Source organism: Mya arenaria, chromosome 14, assembly GCF_026914265.1.
Source record: "Mya arenaria isolate MELC-2E11 chromosome 14, ASM2691426v1".
NCBI classification, from domain to species: Eukaryota; Metazoa; Mollusca; class Bivalvia; order Myida; family Myidae; genus Mya; species Mya arenaria.
The window spans coordinates 47,591,807-47,608,376 of record NC_069135.1 but is presented as its reverse complement, the minus strand read 5'-3'; the positions used below and the strand labels follow the sequence as shown (position 1 = coordinate 47,608,376).

The 16,570-nt window shown below is 36.4% G+C and overlaps 1 protein-coding gene across 1 annotated transcript in view; it reads left to right on the top strand.

The window, feature by feature from the left end:
- LOC128217250 (mRNA-decapping enzyme 1B-like) overlaps positions 1-16,570 on the top strand; it is a 124,100-nt gene that overhangs the window by 75,927 nt on the left and 31,603 nt on the right. The window contains exons 4-5 of the mRNA XM_052924263.1: positions 222-285; positions 15,870-15,999. Of these exons, the coding sequence (XP_052780223.1) occupies positions 222-285; positions 15,870-15,999 (194 nt within the window). The remainder of the gene's footprint in view (positions 1-221; positions 286-15,869; positions 16,000-16,570) is intronic.

Below are 16,570 nucleotides of genomic sequence, written 5' to 3'. Positions count from 1 at the left end.
GATAAGTGCAAACCAGTTACCATACCCCGTTCTATACTGCTGTTACGTTCCTTTGAGGTAATAAAATGTTAACAGTTTGAAAAACATTTTCTTCCATTTATTTCTCTATTAAAGCCAATTTGGTCCGACAATAGCTGTAAAATATCTAATTTGAAATATCGTTATTCAAATGGGTTGTCCAAGAGTATTATGTTGTAACTGATTTTCCTGTCCCATTTCAGGCATTTACGGGATCTGGTTCTACGACAAGGAGGAGTGTAAGAGGATCGGAAACACACTGAACAAGTAAGGCAATCGTTTACACAAACTGAACAAGTAAGGCAACCCTTTACACAAACTGACCAAGTCAGGCAACCCTTTACACAAACTGACCAAGTTAGGCAACCCTTTACACAAACTGACCAAGTTAGGCAACCCTTTACACACACTGAACAAGTAAAGCAACCCTTTACATAAATTGAACAGGCAATCCTTTACACAAACTGAACAAGTAAACAATCCTTTACACAAACTGAACAGGCAATCATTTACACAAACTGAACAGGTAAGGCAATCCTTTACACAAACTGAACAAGTAAGGCAACCCTTTACACAGGCTGAACAAGTAAGGCAACCCTTTACACAGACTGAACAAGTAAGGCAACCTTTACACAAACTGAACAAGTAAAGCAACCCTTGACACACACTGAACAAGTAAAGCAATACTTAACACAAACTGAACAAGTAAGGCAACCCTTTACACAGGCTGAACAAGTAAAGCAACCCTTGACACACACTGAACAAGTAAAGCAACCTTTACACAAACTGAACAAGTAAAGCAACCCTTGACAAACACTGAACAAGTAAGGCAACCCTTTACACAGACTGAACAAGTAAGGCAACCTTTACACAAACTGAACAAGTAAAGCAACCCTTGACACACACTGAACAAGTAAAGCAATACTTAACACAAACTGAACAAGTAAGGCAACCCTTTACACAGGCTGAACAAGTTAAGCAACCCTTGACACACACTGAACAAGTAAGGCAACCTTTACACAAACTGAACAAGTAAAGCAACCCTTGACACACACTGAACAAGTTAGACAACACTTTACACAGGCTGAACAAGTAAGGCAATCCTTGACACACACTGAACAAGTAAGGCAACCTTTACACAAACTGAACAAGTAAAGCAACCCTTGACACACACTGAACAAGTTAGACAACCCTTTACACAGGCTGAACAAGTAAAGCAACCCTTGACACACACTGAACAAGTAAGGCAACCTTTACACAAACTGAACAAGTAAAGCAACCCTTGACACACACTGAACAAGTTAGACAACCCTTTACACACACTGAACAAGTAAGGCAATCCTTTACACAAACTGAACAAGTTAGACAACCCTTTACACAGGCTGAACAAGTAAGGCAACCCTTTACACAGACTGAACAAGTAAGGCAACCTTTACACAAACTGAACAAGTAAAGCAACCCTTGACACACACTGAACAAGTAAAGCAATACTTAACACAAACTGAACAAGTAAGGCAACCCTTTACACAGGCTGAACAAGTAAAGCAACCCTTGACACACACTGAACAAGTAAAGCAACCCTTGACACACACTGAACAAGTAAAGCAATACTTTACACAAACTGAACAAGTAAGGCAATCCTTTACACAAACTGAACAAGTAAAGCAACCCTTGACACTCACTGAACAAGTAAAGCAATACTTTACACAAACTGACCAAATTAGACAACCCTTTACACTGGCTGAACAAGTAAGGCAACCCTTTACACAGACTGAACAAGTAAGGCAACCTTTACACAAACTGAACAAGTAAAGCAACCCTTGACACACACTGAACAAGTAAGCAATACTTTACACAAACTGAACAAGTAAGGCAATCATTTACACAAACTGACCAAGTAAGGCAATCCTTTACACAAACTGAACAAGTAAGGCAACCCTTGACACAAACTGAACAAGTAAGCAATACTTTACACAAACTGAACAAGTAAGGCAATCCTTTACACAAACTGACCAAGTAAGGCAATCCTTTACACAAACTGAACAAGTAAGGCAACCCTTGACACAAACTGAACAAGTAAGCAATACTTTACACAAACTGAACAAGTAAGGCAATCCTTTACACAAACTGACCAAGTAAGGCAATCCTTTACACAAACTGACCAAGTAAGGCAATCTTTTACACAAACTGACCAAGTAAGGCAATCCTTTACACAAACTGACCAAGTAAGGCAATACTTTACACAAACTGACCAAGTAAGGCAATGCTTACACAAACCAACCAAGTAAGGCAATCCTTTACACAAACTGACCAAGTAAGGCAATCTTTTACACAAACTGAACAAGTAAGGCAATCCTTTACACAAACTGAACAAGTAAGGCAATCTTTTACACAAACTGAACAAGTAAGGCAATATTTTACACAAACTGAACAAGTAAGGCAATCCTTCAAACAAACTGACCAAGTAAGGCAATCTTTTACACAAACTGAACAAGTAAGGCAATCCTTCAAACAAACTGAACAAGTAAGGCAATACTTCAAACAAACTGAACAAGTAAGGCAATCCTTCAAACAAACTGAACAAGTAAGGTAATACTTCAAACAAACTGAACAAGTAAGGCAATCCTTTACACAAACTGAACAAGTAAGGCAATCTTTTACACAAACTGAACAAGTAAGGCAATCTTTTACACAAACTGAACAAGTAAGGCAATCCTTCAAACAAACTGACCAAGTAAGGCAATCTTTTACACAAACTGAACAAGTAAGGTAATACTTTAAACAAACTGAACAAGTAAGGCAATCCTTTACACAAAATGCACAATTAAGGCAATCATTTTAACAAACTAAAGCAATCATTTAAACAGAATAACTAGAAGAGCAATTATTTAAGTAGTTGGTTGCAGAGCAAGATGAAGAACAATATTTATTTTTTTGTCAAAGATTTTTTTTTTATTAATATACTGTAGTGGAGCCCTCGATATTTAAAATTAAATATTTTCCTTAAAGGATTACCAATTAGGATTTGAAAATCAGACAAAAAGCATGCTTAATTATTGGAAATGATGAGAGAGGTCCCTTTTTTATTAATCTACAATTTTATAATCAAACTTGATTCACCTAAAATAGAAGGAAATTTTGGGATCATTTGACTTCTTAGGACTATGTGCAATCCTTGGCTAGTGAATGTTAACAACCATTAGGCCAGATTTTTTTGATTTTTCGTTTTATGGGAAATTTTTCAAAAATAAGCGCCAGGAGGAGGGAATAAAATTAAGAAAAAGATGTCGAAAAATGAGCGTCGAGAAAAAAAAAAAAATATGGATTTTTCGTAGTTTTTTTCTTTTTTTCGGAAACATTTAAAGAATGTATGTTTTGAAGTTTTGCACACTTGTTTCATACTCCATACTGCCTGTTGTATAATAGATCTGTATAATAAAGTCAGAACAAGATGTCATTTTCACAAGTAGCCACAATAATGCACCAGTGAATTGTAACCAGCCCCCCACCCAGGTCTTGAGAATAGTGGATACTTTGACTTTCAGTTCAGCCAATCATTGGTAAAACCCTGTCCTGCGTAGAGACAGACTACAGTCTACTGGTCAAATCCACGCCAAATTCCCCTGCACCCTGAGGTAAGGCCCATTCCCCACTATTTCAGCGCAAAAACAAAACTACCGCATTCACTTAGCACTGCGGGGCCACCTGGAAGGTAAATAACGGCTCATTTCTCTCGTTATCCCCTTTATACCCCTGGACCTGGGGGCCGTGGTTACAATTGACTGGTGCATAACCTGGTGCATAATGCACGTTTAAGGAACTTATTTCAACATTAATTTGGGATATTCATTTTACTCCCTAAACGCCACAAGTCAACTGATTCACACCAATGTAAATATATTCTTCAACTGTAACTCCACAGTATTTAACACTGCACTTTTAAATAAAAATTAGTAAAATTACACATAAATTATTATATATGCATGATTTTAATATGAGCATATATACTTTTTTTGTGCTTTTTATAGTCACTGAAACTGCACTGGCAAAACATAAGGCATCTGGCACATTGTTTGTGTCTAAAATGTTGATTAATATCATTTTGGGTACATATATTGAGATAAACAACACATCTGAACAAATTTAATGTGTTTGATATACAAGAAAAGAAACAAGGTATGTAACTCAAACTTACCAGATTTCACAGTAGAGTCCATTTTTTTAGTTTCTTAATCAACATACAAACAATCCATTTTGAAATGGGTGACATGAAAAGAGGAGCCAATGTCCATTAAAATGGTATGCGATATGTTGGTATAACTTAATTGTCTTAAGACAAACAAGCCAAATCCAATGTCACATTCTCGTCTTTTTCTGTAGTCGGAACCTGTACAGCAAATTACAATTCTCAGTGTATCCCCGTGTAAACAGGTCTACACACAGAAATATTTAAGAGATTTTATGCTGTGGTATAATGAAAATACAATTCTGTTCCGAAATATCACAAAATGACAAACGCACTGATTTTATGAACAACAGTCTTCAAACTAAATCCACTTTAAAATTTCGTAAAAGGCGGCCATATTCCTTACAAGCGCTTAGATGATGATAATAAGCAAGTTTCAAGTTTTATTTTCATCTTGACATATAATATGCATGTGATATCACAAAACAATAAAACATATTTCAGTTAACATCATAGGCGAGAAGCGCCGGCTTTCGCCATCTTGGAAATTGTGCGTGATAATTTTTTGTTGTTGTGAAATTAGCAATAGGTTAAAAAACACTAGATTTTATTTTCTATCGGAGATCAAAAAACAGGCGGCGGAAAAAATAAAAATAAAGTTATAAGAATTTGAATCTTTTTCTTATTTTGGTTTTGCAATATTTAGGTACGGCGCTCCCGTAAAACGAAAAATAAAAAAACTCTGGCCTTAGTCATCAGCAGAGATTGTTTCTGGTTCAATAAATGTTTACAAAAAATCCATGTAAAATGTTGTTCCCCAGTTGTTGTTTTTTGGTGCAATTAATTTTTTCTCAATTTCATAAATGTCTATTATGTTTATGAATAAAAAAGCATGAATTTCTTGAAATATAAACAAAATCTTGACAATACTTACTCTTTCACAGCATAATGTATGAACAAAAAAGTTAAATCATTTAAAATATATGCCAATCACTGTTCCCTAGAGTTTAGAAACATAACTATATGAGAATATTTTGTTTAACTGTTAGCAAGAATCAACAATACGCACTTGCTTAGTTTTCCCTTTCGCAAGACTAACATGTTGAAATGATTACCAAACTTCCTTTGATACAAACACTGCCAGTTATTTGTTCTGGTCTGTGTTGTGATTCAATGGGATATACTAAGTGATCTATGTCACTGAAGATTTGATGAAATATTTTCTGCCACAGAACTGGTTGTACTATGTATACAATAAACAATAAAAATAATAATTCAAAAAACAAGGTAGCATTTTCTGCATTCCTCTTTCGTATAACCATCAAATACTCCTTTCGATGCAGAATATTTCATTGAGATGCACTCAAACGCTCTATAATGTCTGAAATATTCAATCCTGTATTCTGATTTAACCATGAAGTATTCATGTAATCACTGGCTCACAAATTGCTGGGATGTTTCCACCCATTATTTCTCTCCTGTGCAGGTAGAACATACCACCTTTCACTCAGTTCCTGTGTGTTCATATGTGTTTGTGGTGAATTATACAGGTTTTTGTTAGGCTAATTAGCAAACAGGAGGTTGATTCATATTGCAATATTCCATTTTATCACCTGTTCTAGGTCATTTTCACCTGCTAATTGATTAGGTAGATTATATTCAAGCCTATTATACACATATATGTACTGGTTGTCGCCCCTGCGAAAATGATGGCCAATAACCATGGACTACCATGGACTACCATGGTAGTTCATGGTCATATGACCATGGACTACCATGTTACGTCAAATGGCCGCCCCACGGTATCACACCATGGTAGACCATGGTATTATACCATGGTAGACCATGGTCTACCATGGTTTGATACCATGGTAGACCATGGTAGCACACCATGGTAGACCATGGTAGCACACCATGGTAGACCATGGTCATAAACCGTGGGGCGGCCATTTGACGTTACATGGTATACCATGATATATCATGAACTACCATGATATATCATGAACTACCATGGTATATGACCATGAACTACCATGGTAGACCATGAACTACCATGGTAGACCATGGTCACATACCATGGTAGACCATGGTCACATACCATGGTAGACCATGGTCACATAAATAGGATTGACAACAAACTTATCAAAGATCAAAATCAGTGAAATGGAATTGTATTGATTAAAATATGTTTATGGCGTCATCTAGTTTAGCATGCCGAGTACTGTATTCTGTTGATATCCCATTTACATGTATATGAGAAGGAAAAAAAATGTCTTATTTCTCTGCAATAGCTAACAACTTGTGCCAAACTTTGACTAGAACAAAATTATAGTATATATATATATATATGCACAGTTATTAATGACTTAATTTTTTGCATCAGCGCGCCAAACTCAGTTTTGTATTTACTGATAAAAGTTAGTCATACAGTTGTTATTTTGATTCTAGAACGACAGCGTATTAATTGATTCGCATTTATCATTTTCCATGTATCGAGCTTCTTTAGTCCAGCAAATTACTTCTCCATGTCAGTGACGTCAAGCGTTTGATGAGAATAACATGAACTATTCATGAATGACAATTTGGACAAATCATGTTCATGAACTCCCACTAAGTTCATGAACTCCTGCTTAGTAAATGAACTTGACAGTTCATGAACATTATTTTTTCAAAATGTCATTCATGAACTAAATTCATGAATAGTTAATGTCATTCGACACAGGGTGATAATTTCATCATTACTACACATCCATTTATAACAGTTTTAATTTCTTATGACGCATATAAACACAATTAGTAAGAAACCATTGAATTGCTCATTTCAGTCCTTGACATTTACATCTAGTCTCTGTACCCAGGTCCCTTTTCCTTATACACTTGATGATGAAACGCATCTGCGAAAAGATTTTTTGCAGTCATTCTTTGCATGATTGTTTTTGTTGAAGTGGTCTTTTCTTAACTCTGGAAGCCTTTCGTTGTCTGAGACTTTGACATCCATCTTCCAACCTGAAAAATATTTCTTTTATTTATTTGTACTGCCAACATTTTCAAATAACTAACGGCCAGTTGGTTATCAAATCAGTGCGAATTAAGATTTCAATGTTGCAGGTATATAAATTAATGATAGCTTATTTAATTCTTTCGAACCAAAGAGCTCAAATTTATTGAGTCTGATTTTTTTTTAAAGATTCTCATTAGTGTTTGTCTGTTACATATAAAATCCACTCCACACATCCAACCATATTGTTTTCAAAACCAGAATGAAAATCTTACCATTTGCTTTAAAAAATAGTCTACTCACTGATGGATTTGACAATTTACGGCTTTGAATGTTTTTCTCCTTCACTGGTTGATTTTTTTGAGGACTGATGATTTATTTGTTAGCTCCTTTGGGTTGGCTAAAATAGACGAAACAACATTTCAGACACTTAACCATAATTTGCTTGCAAAGTGGTTATTTAAAAGGTCAAGGGTTGGCAGCGATGCAAAAGTCCATTGAAGGACCAAAATTTAAAAATGTTAAAAAAATCAATTTCTTCTTAGTTTTGAGGTTCAATATTTAACAAGCATGATTCATACCCATTTATCCATTGCAACATGAGGAGCTGTAATTAGGATTTGAGCATATTTTATGATATAAGATTTTATCAGATTTCAAATAAAAAAGCTATATTGTCTTTAAACAAAAAGAGTATATTTGTGACTGAGTCGAAGTTATTGAAACTGTCCAATCAACAATGTCTTTGTTTTGATTGCAGCTATATTTAAAAAGATATTAACATATTTGTAACCCGGAAATGATCTCTCATCCACTACTTTTCATTATTAACCTGAAGAACTTTTTTTTTTATTTGACAAGATATAATAACGAACTCACAACATTGTTTAATAGGTAGTCTGGAGCATTTTGACATGAAAACAAAGTGATAATGTCAACAGACTTTTTAGAATAAATGTGAAAGTTTTTTTATAAAAAATATTAATATTCTATTGTAAAATTTGTTAACTCCCTACTAACATGTCCCCAAAAATATATGTTTCACTCCCCTAAAAGATCGTTCCTCAAAACAATAAAAACTTTTTTAAAGGTTTTAGTTTTTGACCTTCCCCACCCACTTTTGCATCGCTGCCGGCCCATTACAATTGATCCTTTTTCTCGACAAAAATAGCTTACCAACGTTAAGAAACAAATTTAAAAGCTGCTTTAATATATATATATATATAAATTAAGTATTAGCTGAACGCTAGTCAAAAACAAGCATTTAACTGTGTTTCTACACAAACGTATTTCGTATGTTTGTCGCGAAAATGTATTACAACAAAACTTATTTGCTCATTACTTCAAAATGTTGCTATGTTATTTTAAACAATAATATTAGCGTAAAAGATCGTTATAAACGGTACTGAATTATACTCCTTACATCGCTTGAACTTACCTTAAATAAACGAAACAAGACATCAGTTTATTTGGCGCATTATTTCGACAAAAATGGCGGGCGTTCGAAACTATCTCCGCCAGTGAAGAGCGTTTCGTCTTAAATGCGTAACCGTTAGAATATAGTTATATAGCTACGTTAGAATATGGCTATAGTATTTTGTAAATATTATATTTAACCGGTTTAACAACTAATTAACCAGTGTTGACCACAGGTGCTCGTCACATTGCCTGGATACAGTAATTTTATATAAAATAAAATATTGTTTTATATTTTTTTATTTTTAATTTTTTTTTTGACAAGATAGTGAATATATGTCATTTTAAAAAATATTCCACATTTTTCATGAAAAAAAGTTACTAATAACTTGACAAAATCTTGACAAAAAATAAATAAAAAAATCTATTAAAAAAAAAATATAAAAAATATAAATTACTGTATCCAGGCAATGTGACCAGCAATCCATGGCACCTTACATGATACATATGATATATGTGGTGCTTTAATTAAAATAAATTTAATTTTAATGTTCATGTTATTTTGATATGGAATTTTCTTTACATTTGTTATTTTTTTATTTATAATCTTTGGGTTATAACTGGGCCAAATGTGTTACACTAAATGCACCAGCCAGTTGTAACCACAGCTACCTCAACTTCCTGCCTGTTGTTGATGCAACTACTTGTTTTTGTACAAGTTTCCTTTCAAAGACATATGCAGAACATTTTAAGAACTTGCCATGTTCATAAGCTGTTCCTATGATGTGCCAAATTGTTTAAAAAGAACATTTCAAGAACATATTAAGAACATAAAAGTTCATAAACTATTCTTTAAATGTGCCAACTTGTCTTTATGAACAGTTCAAGAACATTTTAAGTGCAAACACTATTCATGAACTGTTCTTATATTGTACTAGACTTTAATATAGAACAGTATTAGAACAACAATAGTCTTTAAAAAATTCAAGAACTGTTCTTAAAAAGTATTCTTGAACTGTTCAAGTACAACTGTTCTTAAAAGTGATCAGTTACTGTTCTAGTACAGTTTTGCATAGTTCTTGAACAGTAATTAAACACAAGAACATCATTTCACAGAGGAATGGAGCATAGATGCTCGGTAATGAGCAAATGCTCTATTTCCCACAATGTTTTCAAAGGTTTTCAAATTTGGCATTCTTCCTTTCCAATAGATATTCTTCCTTTCCATCAGATGCTTTCGTTGTGGATGAGTCTAAAATTAGCAGAACAGCTGGTAAAGGGTTAATACTGAAACACAACTTCTGTTGTTGACAAGTTGTGTGTTTACTAAATATCAGTAAAGAATAAGACCACATTTATTAAGTTGCTATTTCTGTTATTTACCAAAATCAACAAATCATTATTAGACTTATCCAAAGTAAAGAATCAGATAAAAAAGGATGATGGTAGACTATGGTAAACTGTCACAGTGGCTGACCATGGTCAACCTTGGTGTACCATGGTAGACCATGGTTGAAATGGTGACTCTCGGAGTAAAACTTTTGTACCATGGTCTACTGTGGGTTTTTTCACGGTACTTGATGGTTGACCTTCAAAAACCATGGTATACCATGGTGATCTTTTTTTGTACCATGGTAGACCATGGTCGACCATGGTCAAACCATGGTATACCATGGTGATCTTTTTTTGTACCATGGTAGACCATGGTCGACCATGGTCGACCGTGGTCCAGGCAATGATTTTCCCACGGTACTTGATGGTTAACCATGATAAAACATGGTTGACCGTCAAAAACTGTCAAAAACCGTGGGGACCATGGTCATTATTTCGCCGGGGCATTACCCTTACCTGTATAATGGCACTTCTAGGTGGGTTACTTGCTATTGCTGTATGGATGAAAGTTGTATATGTTCAGCCTTCACAGAGGTCATTTTTCTGAAACAAATAAAACCGTTTAAATTTCCCGGGGTGGGGTGGGGTGGGGGGGGGAAGTAAGAGAAAAGAGTTGTCCCTCTCCACCATTGCACCATTGTGTGTACACAGAACAGTCACCGACAAAAAACGAACTTAGCCAGAAAAGGCTGTTCAATTCCGTAACAATCACCTATATTTCAAATCCTTGCTTTTTGGTTGTTTTCAAACGCATCTGTAAAGGATTGTACATTATAAGTTATTTAAACGGGCAACACCAATTTTGTCATGGACTTTTCATATTATGAATTTGCAAGACAGCATTTATCTACGCTCATTTTCAACATTATAATCAGAAATCATTTAGAATATTTCAGGGCATGCTATATTGCAGGAGAAGTACAGGGTGCACGAGGTTCAAGAGCTGTTGTGTTTATAACTGTTATAAATCAGAGCCGTGCCAAAAGTATGCAAGTCATCATTGTTGTGTAACAAAGATGAGTTTGTTTATTTTGGATATCTTATCTGGACTTTTGACATACGATTTCAGCATTTCTTGAACATTCAACAAGCCAAAATGATGAGCATGCACTGAATTAATTACCCCATTATAAAGCAAAGAGTTTTTTAATGACTGTGTATTGAAACAGACCATGTTATTCCAGACAACCGCTGTCATCTGTATATTTTTTTCTAGTGATTCATGCAAAGTATTAAAACTCAGTTTCAAAACAAACAATTTTTTTGAAAAGTATAATGTAATCTAAGCAGAACCACAAAAACCTGCGTGCTTCTTTCGACGCTGTTATAGAAGTATGACGCTTAACCACCAAACATAATCAGACAAACTGTTTTGATCAAACTTTACAGTGAACACCTAAAAAGTAAACTTACCATGTTATTCCAGCTATGTAGCAGCTGTTGGTTTACTTTGTTGCCATGTAATTCCAGCTATGTAGCAGCTGTTGGTTCACTATGTTACCATGTTATTCCAGCTATGTAGCAGCTAATGGTTCACAATGTTACCATATTATTCCAGCTATGTAGCAGCTGTTGGTTCACTATGTTACCATGTTATTCCAGCTACATGGCAGTTGTTGGTTCACTGTGTAACCATGTTATTCCAGCTACATGGCAGTTGTTGGTTCACTGTGTTACCATGTTATTCCAGCTATGTAGCAGCTGTTGGTCCACTATGTTAACATGTAAAACCAGCTATGTAGCAGCAGCTGTTGGTCCACTATGTTACCATGTTATTCCAGCTTTGTGGCAGCTAATGGTTCACTCTGTTACCATGTTATTCCAGCTATATGGCAGCTGTTGGTTTACTTTGTTACCATGTTATTCCAGTTATTAAGCCGCTGTTGGTTCACTATGTTACCATGTTATTCCAGCTATGTAGCAGCTGTTGGTTCACTATGTTAACATGTAATTCCAGCTATGTAGCAGCTGTTGGTTCACTATGTTGCCATGTTATTCCAGCTATGTAGCAGCTGTTAATCCACTATGTTAACATGTAAAACCAGCTATGTAGCAGCAGCTGTTGGTCCACTATGTTACCATGTTATTCCAGCTATGTGGCAGCTGTTGGTCCACTATGTTATCATGTTATTTCAGCTATGTAGCAGCTGTTGGTTTACTTTGTTACCATGTTATTCCAGCTATATGGCAACTTTTGGTTCACTATGTTATCATGTTATTCCAGCTTTGCAGCAGCTGTTGGTCCACTATGTTACCATATTATTCCAGCTATGTAGCAGCTGTTGGTTCACTATGTTACCATGTAATTTCAGCTATATGGCAGTTGTTGGTTCACTATGTTACCATGTTATTCCAGCTATGCAGCAGCTGTTGGTTCACTATGTTAACATGTAAAACCAGCTATGTAGCAGCAGCTGTTGGTCCACTTTGTTACCATGTTATTCCAGCTTTGTGGCAGGTGTGGTCCACTCTGTTACCATGTAATTCCAGTTATGCAGCAGCTGTTGGTTTTCTTTGTTACAATGTTATTCCAGCTGTGTAGCAGCTGTTGGTTTACTTTGTTACCATGTTAAACCAGCTATGTAGCAGCAGCTGTTGGTCCACTATGTTGCCATGTTATTCCAGCTGTGTGGCAGCTAATGGTTCACTCTGTTACCATGTTATTCCAGCTATGTAGCAGCTGTTGGTCCACTATGTTACCATGTTATTCCAGCTATGTGGCAGCTGTTGGTCCACTATGTTACTGTGTTATTCCAGCTATGCAGCAGCTGTTGGTTTACTTTGTTACCATGTAATTCCAGCTATATGACAGCTGTTGGTTCACTATGTTACCATGTTATTCCAGCTATGTAGCAGCTGTTGGTTCACTATGTTAACATGTAATTCCAGCTATGTGGCAGCTGTTGGTTTACTTTGTTACCATGTAATTCCAGCTATGTAGCAGCTGTTGGTCCACTATGATAACATGTTATTCCAGGTATATGGCAGTTGTTGGTTCACTTTGTTACCATGTTATTCCAGCTATGTGGCAGCTGTTGGTCCACTATGTTACCATGTTATTCCAGCTATGCAGCAGCTGTTGGTTTACTTTGTTACCATGTAATTCCAGCTATGTAGCAGCTGTTGGTTTACTTTGTTACCATGTTATTCCAGCTATGTAGCAGCTGTTGGTTCATTATGTTACCATGTTATTCCAGCTATGTAGCAGCTGTTGGTCCACTATGTTAACATGTAAAACCAGCTATGTAGCAGCAGCTGTTGGTCCACTATGTTACCATGTTATTCCAGCTATGTGGCAGCTAATGGTTCACTCTGATACCATGTTATTCCAGCTATATGGCAGCTGTTGGTTTACTTTGTTACCATGTTATTCCAGCTATATGGCAGCTGTTGGTTCACTATATTACCATGTTATTGCAGCTATGTAGCAGCTGTTGGTTCACTATGTTAACATGTAATTCCAGCTATGTAGCAGCTGTTGGTTCACTATGTTACCATGTTATTCCAGCTATGTAGAAGCTGTTGGTTTACTATGTTACCATGTTTTTACAGCTATGTAGCAACTGTTTGTTCACTATGTTACCATGTTATTCCAGCTATATAGCAGCTGTTGGTTCACTATGTTACCATGTAATTTCAGCTATATGGCTGTTGTTGGTTCACTATGTTACCATGTTATTCCAGCTATGCAGCAGCTGTTAGTTCACTATGTTACCATGTTATTCCAGCTATGTAGCAGCTGTTGGTTCACTATGTTAACATGTAAAACCAGCTATGTAGCAGCAGTTGTTGGTCCACTTTGTTACCATGTTATTCCAGCTATGTGGCAGGTGTGGTCCACTACGTTACCATGTAATTCCAGTTATGCAGCAGCTGTTGGTTTTCTTTGTTACAATGTTATTCCAGTTGTGTAGTAGCTGTTGGTTTACTTTGTTACCATGTAAAACCAGCTATGTAGCAGCAGCTGTTGGTCCACTATGTTACCATGTTATTCCAGCTGGGTGGCAGCTAGTGGTTCACTCTGTTACCATGTTATTCCAGCTATTTAGCAGCTGTTGGTTCACTATGTTACCATGTAATTCCAGCTATGTAGCAGCTGTTGGTTCACTATGTTACCATGTTATTCCAGCTATGTTGAAGCTGTTGGTTCACTATGTTACCATGTTATTCCAGCTATGTGGCAGCTGTTGGTCCACTATGTTACCCTGTTATTTCAGCTATGCAGCAGCTGTTGGTTCACTATGTTACCATGTAATTCCAGCTATGTAGCAGCTGTTGGTTTACTTTGGTACCATGTTATTCCAGTTATGTAGCCGCTGTTGGTTCACTATGTTAACATGTAAAACCAGCTATGTAGCAGCAGCTGTTGGTCCACTATGTTACCATGTAATTCCAGCTATGTGGCAGCTGTTGGTCCACTATGTTACCATGTTATTCCAGCTATTCAGCAGCTGTTGGTTCACTTTGTAACCATGTTATTCCAGCTATGTAGCAGCTGTTGGTTTACCTTGTTACCATGTAAAACCAGCTATGTAGCAGAAGCTGTTGGTCCACTATGTTACCATGTTATTCCAGCTATGTAGCAGAAGCTGTTGGTCCACTATGTTACCATGTTATTCCAGCTGTGTGGCAGCTAATGGTTCACTATGTTACCATGTTATTCCAGCTATGTAGCAGCTGTTGGTTCACTATGTTACCATGTTATTTCAGCTGTGTGGCAGCTTTGATTCACTATGTTACCATGTAATTCCAGCTATGTAGCATCTGTTAGTTCACTATGTTACCATGTAAAACCAGCTATGTAGCAGCAGCTGTTGGTCCACTATGTTACCATGTTATTCCAGCTGTGTGGCAGCTAATGGTTCACTATGTTACCATTTTATTCCAGCTATGTAGCAGCTGTTGGTTCACTATGTTAACATGTAATTCCAGCTATGTAGCAGCTGTTGGTTCACTATGTTACCATGTTATTCCAGCTATGTAGCAGCTACTGGTTCACTATGTTACCATGATATTCCAGCTATGTAGCAGCTGTTGGTTCACTATGTTAACATGTAAAACCAGCTATGTGGCAGCTGTTGGTCCACTATGTTACCATGTTATTCCAGCTATGCAGCAGCTGTTGGTTTACTTTGTTACCATGTTATTCCAGCTATGTGGCAGCTGTTGGTCCACTATGTTACCATGTTATTTCAGCTATGCAGCAGCTGTTGGTTTACTTTGTTACCATGTAATTCCAGCTATGTAGCAGCTGTTGGTTTACTTTGTTACCATGTTATTCCAGCTATGTAACCGCTGTTGGTTCACTATGTCAACATGTAAAACCAGCTATGTAGCTGCAGCTGTTGGTCCACTTTGTTACCATGTTATTCCAGCTATGCAGCAGCTGTTGGTTTACTTTGTTACCATGTTATTCCAGCTATATGGCAGCTGTTGGTTCACTATGTTACGCAGTTATTTAATCTATGTTGAAGCTGTTGGTTCAATTTGTAACCATGTTATTCCAGCTATATGGCAGCTGTTGGTTCACTATGTTACCATGTTATTCCAGGTATATGGCAGCTGTTGGTTTACTATGTTACCATGTTTTTCCAGCTATGTAGCAACTGTTTGTTCACTATGTTACCATGTTATTCCAGCTATGTAGCAGCTGTTGGTTTACTTTGTTATCATATTATTCCAGCCATATGGCAGCTGTTGGTTCACTATGTTACCATGTTATTCCAGCTATGCAGCAGCTGTTGGTTTACTTTGTTACCATATTATTCCAGCTATATGGCAGCTGTTTGTTCACTATGCTATCATTTTATTTCAGCTATGTTGAAGCTGTGGGTTCACTATGCTTTCATGTTTTTCCAGCTATGTGGCAGCTATTGGTGCAGTAGGAGGTCAGGGGAAGTTGAGCGGTGAGGTTGGCATGATGGCCGCCGGCGGATCGGGTGTTGATATCATGCAGATGCTGTCCAAGGCACAGAAGGAATATGACACGGTGAGAAGGGCATTTGATAGGAGTAAACTATTAAGAAATATAAGACACAGTGAAAATGGCATATACTAGCAGTAACTGTTAGGAAATATTATACATTAAAAAATGCGTCCCTTCTTTGTATATATAAAGTTGCTCTAGCTGTATATCATTGTATTGTGATTTGTATCAGGTTTTATGACGTCAGCGGTCCATATCATATTTTTGGCCTGTCCGGACCTCGCCAAAAATGTAATATGGACAACTGATGTCATACAACAGGTAAGTGCAGCTTGCTATTTTCAATGGCAAAAGTTTGTCACATGTTATGATTATTAGCTTTGTTCAATAAAACACATCTATTTTAAAAGCACTTTAAAAATGTTGAATAGTAAAAAATAAAATGAGAAATATGATGTGGTGAGAAGGGCATTTGATAGCAGTTAACTATTGAGAAATATGACACGGTGAGAAGGGCATTTGATAGTAGGTAACTATTAAGAAATATGACACAGGGAGAAGGGCATTTGATAGTAGGTGACTATTGAGAAATATGATGTGGTGAGAAGGGCATTTGATAGCTGGTAACTATTGA